The 11734-nt window shown below is 32.4% G+C and overlaps 1 protein-coding gene across 2 annotated transcripts; it reads left to right on the top strand.

Annotated features, from left to right (window-relative positions):
- Positions 1-1939: 1939 nt before the first annotated feature.
- On the top strand, positions 1940-9469 carry LOC111278898 (pleiotropic drug resistance protein 1-like). Of its 2 annotated transcripts, XM_089764505.1 has the most exons (25): positions 1940-1968; positions 2213-2521; positions 2691-2811; positions 2903-2991; positions 3110-3194; positions 3307-3466; positions 3588-3664; positions 4115-4168; positions 4265-4355; positions 4445-4746; positions 4833-5114; positions 5205-5521; positions 5636-5796; positions 5889-5992; positions 6078-6234; positions 6318-6446; positions 6528-6688; positions 6792-7124; positions 7300-7590; positions 7662-7745; positions 7851-7984; positions 8134-8361; positions 8451-8622; positions 8719-8973; positions 9059-9469. In XM_089764505.1, exons 3-25 carry the CDS (start codon positions 2803-2805, stop codon positions 9320-9322), a joined length of 3939 nt encoding a protein of 1312 aa, XP_089620631.1. In that variant the 5' UTR covers positions 1940-1968; positions 2213-2521; positions 2691-2802; the 3' UTR covers positions 9323-9469. The 2 variants fall into 2 exon arrangements, with proteins under 2 accessions (XP_089620631.1, XP_089620630.1); XM_089764504.1 differs by having other exon boundaries at positions 1940-2521.
- The last annotated feature ends 2265 nt before the right edge of the window (positions 9470-11734 follow it).

Raw genomic sequence — 11734 nt, 5'->3', positions numbered from 1 at the left:
TCATATTATTTTGTAAAGGATTTAACATTCATGCTATCTTATTAATTTCCAATAAATAAAATGGATGTGGTTAATTTTTTTAATACAAAAAAATATAATCTTAAAATAAAAATAAAATAAAAATAAAAAATTAAATTTTAAATTCAATAAATATATATATTTTTAAAAAATAATCACATCAATAAATTAAAATGAATGAATTCAATTTTGAAATAGAGTTGACATTTTTGTGATGTAATCTACTTACCAATAAGAAAGAAACTGGGAAAATTCCAAAAAAAAAAAAACTAGATGACAAAACGTCCGATCATGGTGTCCAAAAAGGCAATATTATCCTTATTATGAATAAAAAAAATCTTTATTATTATTATTATTATTATAAAGCAAAAAAATGATAAATCAACGTTTATTTTTTCAAGTAGCAATGAATTTAATTTTTTTTAAAATAAAATTTTAATTTTGAATCTTTTAAATAAAAAAATAAATATTAAAAAAATTTATCCCTTTATAAAATTTACCCGGCTCTATTCCTTAATAATTGATAGCTAAAATGATTATCAAATATTAAAAAATAAAAAAAAAATTCAATTTCCGTTAGTTTTGACCCGTTTTGTACCTCAAAATTTCTCTGATGCTTTTACTCTTATTCCTGGAGCTAAAGAATGTACCATCAAAATAGCATCATTTCTTTGTTCAACATATGGCTAGGTCAGCAACTATGTCATATGGCTAGGTCAGCAATTATGTCATCAAGCATCACAAAAATATTGCTTTTTGCATACTTGTTCGGGATCTCTTCGCACATTTTCAAACTTTCCCTGACAAAAATATATTATCTAATTGAGGCCATGTCGGCCTTTTGATGTTATGCACAATTAAAATAATTAAATTTTATAAAAATTTACCATTAATTCTTTAAATTATTAAACAAAAGAAAAGAATCTAACTAATTTTTGGGTTCATTATATCTATTTTAACCAAATTACTTTGCCATTTAATTTTTTTTTACAAAGTTTTCCATTTATTAGCCAAAACAAAAGAAAAAAAATTTTAAATGAAATTTATAACTTTTTTTATTAACAATAATTTAATAAAAACTTTAATTTAAAATCTAAATTCATAAATCGATATAATTTAATAAGAAGATTAATGTATGTCAAAATATTGAAAATATAATTTATAATTTAAATTTAATTAATACTTATTTAATGATAAAATTTTTATCAAAATTTTTTATAAAAATAATTTTTTAAAAAATATCAAAATTTATTAAATTTTTTTCAAAAATTTCATACTTGATTTATATAGCAAAAAATTTTCAATTTATTTAGTTAAAATTTTATTTTAATAAAAAACTTCATTAATTTTACCTGAAAACTTTAACTAAACTTTTTTCCAAGAAAAAAGGATTAAAAAGAATTTGAATAGGATTAGTCTAGTTAGCAAGTAAAAAAAAAGAAAAATACAAATTGGACTGAGTTTTTGATTCCCGAATATTTGGAGAAATTTGACAATGACGCGACAATAAAGTTCTATCAGACCCATTTTGTTAATAGTGGGAACCCGATTCTTTATAATTTACTATTTGCAACAGTAAAGAAAAAGACAGAACTGAAGTGAAATTAGTATTCAGTTTAAGAAAAGATGGCATGGATTGGATTTTGTCCGCAAAAAATCTAAGTTTGTCTGCACAAAATCCAAGTTGGGAAAGAGTAAAAACGGGCTCAACAATCTTCTTTCTTTTTCCCTTTTTTTTTTAATTTTTATTTTATTTTTTTATACAACTATGGCCACCATATGATTCTATTCCCACGAAACATATGATTCTATTCCCACGAAACACCCAGGAACTTTGTTAACTTTGGTGGATAAAAAAAAAGTTGGCCGCCAGCATTATTGCAACAACCTTTATATATAGAAAGCAAACCTTGATTTTCTTGCACCAGGCTCTTCCTCAACCTCATACTGGTTAGCCCTTTTTGTGTTCTTCAGTTTCAAAACTCTTGGCAAATTTTTTTGTTTTTAGGTTCAAAGACAGCTTGATAACAAAAGAAAACCAAACTTGTTCTTTTTTTTCCTCATTAAATTCTTTAGTTTCTTAGTCTTTAAAAGGAAAACCTTTTTCTTTTTTTTTTGTGTTTCAAATCGCGAAAGTTTGATTGTTTTGGTGGGTGTTGGCATTTTTGCTAATGGAGGGTGGTGATATTTATAGAGCGACTAGCAGTTTACGGGAAAGTTTACGATCTGGTAGTTCTTCGATATGGAGAAACAATGGTGTGGAAGTTTTTTCAAGGTCTTCTCGAGATGAGGATGATGAAGAAGCTTTAAAGTGGGCTGCACTTGAGAAACTACCCACTGTTACTCGTCTCAGGAAAGGTATATTGACTAGCTCTCAAGGTGGTGCCAACGAAATCGATGTTTATGACCTTGGATGGCAAGAAAGAAGGACTTTGCTTGAGAGGTTGGTCAAAGAGGAAGATAATGAGAAGTTCTTGTCGAAGCTCAAGAATCGCATAGACACGTATGAAGTTTTCTGTATTTTCATATATGTTTGGTTACTAGGAAAAGAGAAATGGAAAGAAATATTTTTGGTGGGAAAGACTTAAAACAAAACAGAGGAACTCTGTTTTAGTCCTTGAAGATCCTGTTCTCATGTATCAATAATAATTTACATTGGATTTTCTTTTCAGGGTTGGTATCGATCTTCCCACAATTGAAGTCCGATTCGAGCATCTTAATATAGAAGCTGAAGCTTTTGTAGGAAACAGTGCTTTACCTACGGTTCTTAATTTCACTACAGGAATGCTTGAGGTACCAACCTGGAAAATACTCATTACTTTATCATTTTACTGTTTTTGATTTAAAATTCTTTCTCACGTTTCACTTTGTGTTGTGATTCAAGGGCGTCTTGAATGATATGGGTATTCTTTCTAGTAGAAAGAAACAGTTGACCATCCTCAATGATGTCAGTGGCATCATTAAGCCGGGCAGGTAAAATAGCGATCTCAGTTTCTCATCAACACCTGAATTTTGATTTTTACTTTCAAACTTAAAGTTGGGGAGATCCTGGAATTCATCAATGATTTTTCTTTTCATGTATTTATTACAGGATGACATTGCTTTTGGGTCCTCCCAGTTCTGGAAAGACCACTCTCTTGTTGGCCTTAGCTGGGAAGCTTGATACTGCTCTCAAGGTGCTCTAGAAAATTACTTTTCTTTCAATGCTTTCCTTTCTAGGCTTCTTGTTCTTGCATTAGGTTCTGTCTTTGTTTTTATTTCTAATTCGAAATTGAAATTCTGTTGCAGTGTTCGGGGAGAGTGACTTACAATGGGCATGGCATGGATGAGTTTGTGCCACAGAGAACAGCTGCCTATATAAGCCAACATGATCTTCACATAGGAGAAATGACAGTGAGGGAAACTTTGGCTTTTTCTGCAAGATGCCAAGGGGTTGGATACCGTTATGGTCAGTTTGATTGATTTCCACACCCTTTTTAATTTTTTCTTTGGTGCAACAATAATTTTTTTTCGGAATAATTTACATGTTTTTTTATTCTTGAAAGCATGATTGTTTTGGGCTTTTACAGAGATGTTATCGGAGTTGTCAAGAAGAGAGAAACAAGCAAACATTAAACCTGATCCTGATATTGATGTCTTCATGAAGGTAAAATCTAAGACAATGTGCTCAAATGACCCTATCTTTCATCGAGTAAGAGTCGTATGTAAACATGTTACAAGATACAGCATATGTGCTAAGGAATCAAATAACATAAATGTAGAGATTAGATGAAGTTGATCATGTTTTTCAGACATTGTGAGAGTTAATTGTGCTGGAATTGATGAGTTGACGTTGCTTCTCATTAATTGCGTATCATTGACTGAATTGGAATTCTGATTTACTTCCTGGATAATTAGTTGCATATGTACCTTCAAATAATGTTCTATGGCTCAAGCTGATCCATCAACTTGGATTGGTCTTTTTATTCATGACCATAGGAATTGGATTTGATTGAAAGTCAGATATAGAATTCAAACCAAGATTGATTTTATCAGACAGGAATCCTCATTCTAGAGAATCTTGTATTCATCATGATATGTCATCTTAACATTGCAGGCAACAGCTACAGAAGGTCAGGAAGCAAATGTAATCACAGATTATATTCTAAAGGTAATATTACCGAAAGCTCTAAAGTATATTCAAAGATATTCAGGAAGTACTAAGATAACAAAACCGTTATTGAATCCTTTGCCCTAAATTTTACAGCTTTTAGGACTGGAAGTATGTGCAGACACTATGGTGGGAAATGAAATGTTAAGGGGTGTCTCTGGAGGACAAAGGAAGCGTGTCACAACAGGTAATTCATGAAATCAATTCAACAATTGATTCCATTGCCATAAACTCTAAATTTCTTATCATGAAATATAATTATGTCGATGAAATTAGGTGAAATGCTGGTTGGACCAGCAAAGGCACTGTTTATGGATGAGATATCTACCGGTCTTGACAGCTCTACAACTTTCCAAATTGTGAACTCTCTCAAGCAAAGTGTTCACATCCTTAATGGAACTGCTGTCATATCTCTTCTCCAGCCAGCTCCAGAGACTTATAATCTTTTTGATGACATTATTCTCCTTTCTGATGGCCGGATAGTGTATCAGGGTCCTCGTGAACATGTGCTGAGCTTTTTTGAATCTATGGGCTTCAGGTGTCCTGAGAGAAAAGGCGTTGCTGACTTCTTGCAGGAAGTAAGTCTTGACAGAAGTTTTGATCCTTTCTTCTTTAGGAGAAAGTTTCTCTTCTATCACATTGAACTCAACTTTGTTTGTTACAGGTTACATCAAGGAAAGATCAAATGCAGTATTGGATACATAGAGATCAACCTTACAGGTTTATCACAGCCAAGGAATTTGCTGAGGCGTTCCAATCATTCCATTTGGGAATGAAACTTGGCGATGAACTTGCAGCCCAATTTGATAAAACAAAGAGCCACCCAGCTGCCTTGACAACCAGAAAATATGGTGTTGGAAGGAAGGAGTTGCTGAAAGCTTGCATCTCAAGGGAATATCTACTGATGAAGAGAAACTCTTTCGTCTACATCTTCAAGTTCATTCAAGTGCGTACTAATGATATTTAATTCTTTTACCATAATTATCATGGTTTAAATGACCGTGACTCTAACCTTTTGTTTTCTTTCTGCTACTAGCTCACAATGATGGCGTTAATCACCATGACACTCTTTCTTAGGACTGAGATGAGTCGAGATTCAGTTGAACGGGGAGGAATCTATATGGGAGCCTTGTTTTTCGGTTTGGTTGTGGTCATGTTTAATGGAATGGCTGAGCTTTCTATGACCATTGCTAAGCTTCCCGTCTTTTACAAGCAAAGAGACCTACTATTCTTTCCTTCATGGGCATATGCTCTACCAACATGGATACTGAAGATCCCTATCACATTTGTAGAAGTTGCCATATGGGTATTTCTTACATACTATGTCATTGGATTTGATCCAAATGTTGAAAGGTAAACAAAAGAAATGACAACAAAAATTTCGTGAGTAACTTGGCTATTAGTATGTATATTGCTTGGTTATTAGCTCTGGTCCAAATTGATGTGCAAGTAATCTGTCTGGTGCAGGTTGTTTAGACAGTACCTCGTCCTTGTTCTCGTTAACCAGATGGCTTCGGGATTGTTTCGGTTCATTGCAGCAAGTGGTAGAAACATGATTGTTGCTAACACTTTTGGATCATTTGCTTTGCTCATACTTTTTGCATTGGGTGGCTTTGTCTTGTCACGAGGTATGATAAATCTTACAAAACAGAATAGGAAACTTTTAATGAAAATTAAACTCTAAACAGTTCTAGTCAATTTTCTTTGTTTAATGTCACAGAGGACATAAAGAAATGGTGGATATGGGGTTACTGGATTTCGCCTATGATGTATGGCCAAAATGCATTGATGGTTAATGAGTTCCTTGGGAACCAATGGAAACATGTAATGCTTTGAATTTGCAAGGTCTATGATTCTGTTTTTATGTCTTAACATCTGCTGATCCTTTATATTTTCTTTCATATTGAAGGTTCTTCTGAACTCAAATGAATCACTGGGAATTCAAGTGTTGAAGTCTAGGGGTTTCTTCCAAGATCCACATTGGTATTGGATCGGAGTAGGGGGATTGATTGGATTCACAGTATTGTTCAACTTTTGTTTTACTCTGGCTCTTACCTATTTAAATTGTGAGTATGGCTTTACCTGCTTAAACTTGTGCCTCTTTGGAAGTTAGAGCTAATCTTTTTCCATTTTTCAAATAAATGTGCAGCATTTGAGAAGCCTCAGGCTGTAATATCAGATGAACATGAAAGCAACAAACAAACCAGTGGAGTTGATGTTGGGGGAAGCATTCAGTTATCAAACTATGAAAGTAGCTCAAGTCGTGTAACTAAATCAGGTGTTAGAACTAATCTATATTTGTGTCAGTGTGTTTGTGAACAAGCCATTATGTACAATACTAAATCCAATTGATATGCAGAGATTCAAGATGATATTCGAAGAAGCAACTTGTCCAAATCCTCATCTATGACGGAGGCAACTGTTGGGGCCCTTGCCAACAAGAAAAAGGGAATGGTTCTTCCATTTGAGCCACATTCCATCACATTTGATGACATTGTGTACTCTGTTGATATGCCACAGGTAACATAAGTTCCATTACGTTCAATGGTTGCATTATATCTTGTTTCAATTTAATGAGGTCCAGATATATGAGAGTTTATTTGCTTGAATTGAAACTTTGCAGGAAATGAAAGAACAAGGTGTCACTGAAGATAGATTGGTGCTATTGAAGGGTGTTAGTGGTGCTTTCAGACCAGGCGTTCTAACAGCTCTGATGGGTGTTAGTGGTGCTGGTAAAACGACTTTGATGGATGTGCTTGCTGGCAGAAAAACTGGTGGTTATATTGATGGGAACATCACAGTTTCAGGTTTCCCGAAGAAGCAAGAAACATTTTCCCGAGTATCCGGATACTGTGAGCAAAATGATATTCACTCTCCTCATGTCACTGTGTATGAATCCTTGCTTTATTCTGCTTGGCTTCGACTACCTGCAGAAGTTGATGCTGAAACCAGAAAGGTTGGCATTCCTGAAACTTTAAGCTGTTTCAAGTCCCTTATTCCAGTTTGATACAAGTTAGAGGTCTTACTAAGATTGAAATCCTGACATCAGAGTCCAACAAAATAAAACATTTTGCTAATGATCACTATGGCCTGGATTAAGTTGAGAGTTTTATTTCAACATATGTTTTCAGATGTTCATTGAGGAAGTCATGGAGCTTGTGGAACTGAATCCATTAAGGCAATCACTAGTTGGTTTACCTGGTGTAAATGGTTTATCAACTGAGCAACGAAAGAGGCTTACTATTGCAGTTGAGCTTGTGGCAAACCCCTCAATCATTTTCATGGATGAGCCAACTTCAGGTCTTGATGCAAGAGCTGCTGCCATTGTTATGAGAGCAGTTAGGAACACAGTGGATACTGGAAGAACAGTTGTGTGTACCATCCATCAGCCAAGTATTGACATATTTGAAGCATTTGATGAGGTGAGAAACTTAAAAGTTGCTGATTCTTTATATATATATAATTGTGTAACTAAATAAACATGCCATTGCAGCTATTCCTTATGAAGCGGGGAGGACAAGAGATATATGTGGGGCCATTAGGACACCATTCTAAACATCTTATCAAGTATTTTGAGGTAAGATGAAATGAAAGAGCAAGAATTTCTAAGTTAATAACTTATTCATTTTCCACTTCACATGAACTATATCTCTAACACTATAATAATATTCATCTCCTCCAGGGAATTCAAGGAGTTAGCAAAATCAAAGATGGCTACAATCCAGCAACTTGGATGTTGGAAGTTACCACGTCAGCACAGGAATTAGCTTTAGGTGTTGATTTTGCTGATGTCTACAAAAACTCAGAACTTTACAGGTAATAAGCTACTCAGACATAACATTGCAGCAAAAATCGTAAAGTGATTCAACTAATTACTTTAATTCTGCATGAGATCTATATATTGCCTAGCTATTTTAACTACTTTGAGGGCTTGAATCTTCTACTGATGTATGTCATTTGCTCAGGAGAAACAAAGCTCTTATTGAAGATTTAAGCAAACCTGCTCCTGGTTCAAAGGAACTCTATTTTCCAACTCAGTACTCTCAGTCATTCTTGACTCAGTGTGCAGCTTGCTTATGGAAGCAGCACTGGTCATATTGGCGCAATCCACCATACACTGCTGTGAGATTTCTTTTTACAACTATCATAGCATTGATGTTCGGCACACTGTTCTGGGACCTTGGCTCTAAAACGTATGCTAAAACTCAAGTGCAAAAGCTCGAACTTCAACATTGGTTTTTTATCAGCTTCCTATATCTAATGTAACATTGTGAAATTACAGGAAAAAGAGGCAAGATCTCGCCAATGCAATGGGTTCAATGTATGCTGCTGTTCTTTTCCTTGGTATCCAAAACTCTGCATCTGTGCAACCTGTTGTGGCCGTTGAAAGGACGGTCTTTTATAGAGAAAGAGCTGCTGGAATGTATTCAGCCATGCCATATGCCATTGCCCAGGCAAGTTTTTTTTCCCATTATGAAGAGTTCAAATTGTAAAGAAAGTCGAACAGAATTTTAGTACATTACAATTGACTTCAATTTTTGCAACTGCAGGTCTTAATCGAGATACCATATATTTTTGTACAAGCTGTTGTGTATGGAATTATTGTCTACGCAATGATCGGGTTTGAATGGACAGCTGCTAAGTTCTTCTGGTATATCTTCTTTATGTACTTCACCTTTCTGTACTTCACCTTCTATGGAATGATGGCTGTGGCTGTCACACCAAACTACCACATTGCATCTATAGTTTCCTCAGCATTCTATGGAATATGGAATGTCTTTTCAGGATTCATCATCCCACGCCCTGTAAGCGCCGCTTTCACATAATTTTGTTTTTTTCAAGTTCTTGGTATGTAACTGAAGACTAGCTTTCTACCAACTCCATTTACAGAGCATTCCTGTATGGTGGAGATGGTACTATTGGATTTGTCCAGTATCTTGGACCCTGTATGGATTGGTTGTTTCACAATTCGGAGATTTACAAGATACCCTTGAGGATGGCAACGGGGAGACGGTTGAACAATATTTGAGAAACTTTTTTGGCTTCAGACATGAATTTCTGGGGGTAGTTGCAGCAGTTATTCTTGGCTTCACAGTACTCTTTGGAGCAATCTTTACTGTGTCCATAAGGGTGTTTAATTTCCAAAGACGCTAGAATTTTGGTTTGATTCTTAATGTAAAGTGTTATGGTATTGTGAAAGGAACAATTAAAAAGGTTCCTGTATGTTATATTCCTATCAAAATGTATGACATTTTAATTTTTAATACATTTATTACAAGATTCAAATTCTTTTAATTGCAATTGAAGATTTTTATTCATTTATCACGTGTGACGTCATTACTCATTGTTTTATTTATTTTCGAACATACTATTGTATATTTTACAAATAAATAAAAAATAATAAATGTGTCAACCTTTGTCGACTTTTTACCCTTCCATCATCCATACACTGAAAATTTAGCGGAACCTTAATTAGTTTTGTTAATGAAGTGTTAGGCTTTTAATTTTACTAATTAAAATTTAATCTCTAACGCTTCAAATATATAAAAAAAAATTAAGCTTCTCTATTTTATGATGTAAATGTAAAAGTTTTAAATTGAAAGTTTCAAATTTTAACTTTTTTTTTTTTAGAATAAAAAAATTAAAAATTAGATAAATTGCTTAGTTACTCAAGTTAGGATAAGATGTGTCATGCTTAACAATTTAAGACAAGTGAATACAGGTCATACGTTTGAGTTAATCTCAACAAATTATCATCGGTAAAATTTGAACTCAAAATTTTTTTTGTAAATGAGAATAAACTTTAATTAATTGAACGAACATTTATTAGTCAAATTTCAACTTTTAAACTGTCTTCTTGTTTACTTTTTAAGGTATCTTTATGTATGTAGTTGATAAAAGCTAAAAATTATGGATTTTGAAGGAATGAATGAATGAGAAAAAGAAATTTTTGATTATGTAATACTATATCATTATGGAATAAAAAAGATCAATATTTAAAAATAAATAAAAGAAATAGACCCAAATTTGGATTTATAATCGTGAGGAAAACAAATAAGTAGAACTTTCATATATACTCTATAAAAGCAAAGAGCTAGAAATTATGGTTATGGATTATGAAGAAATGAATGGGAAAAAAAATTAATAACGTAATGTTAATTATAGAATAAAGAAAGAAATGATAAAAGAACTGATAAATCTGTCCGAAACCTAAAAATTTTTGGTCCATGTTTGTTTTTCCCCTTTAAAAGAGTCTAAATAAATTGATAAAAGGTGAATTATAAAAAAAAAAAAAATTAATAAGTGATTGATTCAATCGGTTAAAATCGTTTTTCTCGATGAAAAGATCTTGAGTTTGAATCCTATTAGTGATAATTTATTAGATTCATTTCGAATGTACGACCTGTAATTATTTGTCTTAGACTGTCAGGTATGGTATATTTTATTCTGATTTGAGAGATTAAACAGCCTATTTACTATCGAATTTTTTCTTAAAAAAAAAAAAATCAATTGTGGTGTAATTTTAATTATTGCATCTAATTGCTCAATTTCCTTTTCCTTTTTTTTTTTTTAAAGAAGACATTAGTTGCTTTTGAAGAAATTATGCCATTTATCATGTGGTTCAATACAATTTTTAGTTAAAAATTTGACATCTAAATTTTAACCATAAATCCTTTTTATTATTTGTCCTTACTAAAATCAAACAAGTAAAAATACGAATATTTTTCTAATACAAAAAAATCAAAATTTAAGATAATAAAATTTATAAATATTAAGATTTAAATTTTAATTTTATAAAAATTATATTTTAAAAATAATTATATGAATTAATCGAATTGTTTAACACAAGTATTTTGCTCATAATAAATGCATGTAATTTTTTTTAAAAAAATTAGATTGGTATATAAATTTTTTGAAAAAAAAAAACTACTGTGGAAATTGCTAGAAATGCCTCTAATTTTCAGGTTACAGTTGTTTGGGATTTTTTTTTTTTGAAGCTACAGGTGCTTGGTTTCTAGAAACAAAGCATATGTATAAAATATAGATATTTTTTAGCAAAGAGATGAGTCGAACAAGAGATAATCCGATTTCCGACCACTTTCGACACTGTATGTTTTTTTTTATTGCAAGACCAAAAAGTAAAATTTATTGGTCGCGAAGTTGATTTTTTTTTGTTGAGAATAATAACTCAAATCTTATAAAAGGTTTATTTGAAATTTATTAAAAATTTATTTGAGATTTATTAGATATTGCTTGATGGATAAGAAAATTTGTAAAAGAAAAATTCTAAAAGAAAGATGATTCTTAATAGGTAAGTTTGACTTGCAAGAGAAGAATTCTAAAATGAAATGGATTCTTAATAAGCAAGTTTGACTTACAGGAGAAGAATTCTAAAAGGAGAATGATTTTTAATGGGCAAGTTTGTATGGTTATAAATAAGTGAAGTCTCTACAGGATTAGGTATGAGAAAAAGATGTAAGAGAGTTGTAGGGTTTTGTGGTATAGACATCCCATAGGAATATTGAGGCTTTACATCTTATGGGTGTGTGTGTTTGTTTGTAAGTG

This window comes from Durio zibethinus, chromosome 8 (assembly GCF_047325235.1).
Source record: "Durio zibethinus cultivar Kanyao isolate XHJ-2024 chromosome 8, ASM4732523v1, whole genome shotgun sequence".
NCBI classification, from domain to species: domain Eukaryota; kingdom Viridiplantae; phylum Streptophyta; class Magnoliopsida; order Malvales; family Malvaceae; genus Durio; species Durio zibethinus.
Note: the sequence above shows the minus strand (reverse complement) of the source record. Positions and strands in the feature narration are given on the sequence as shown.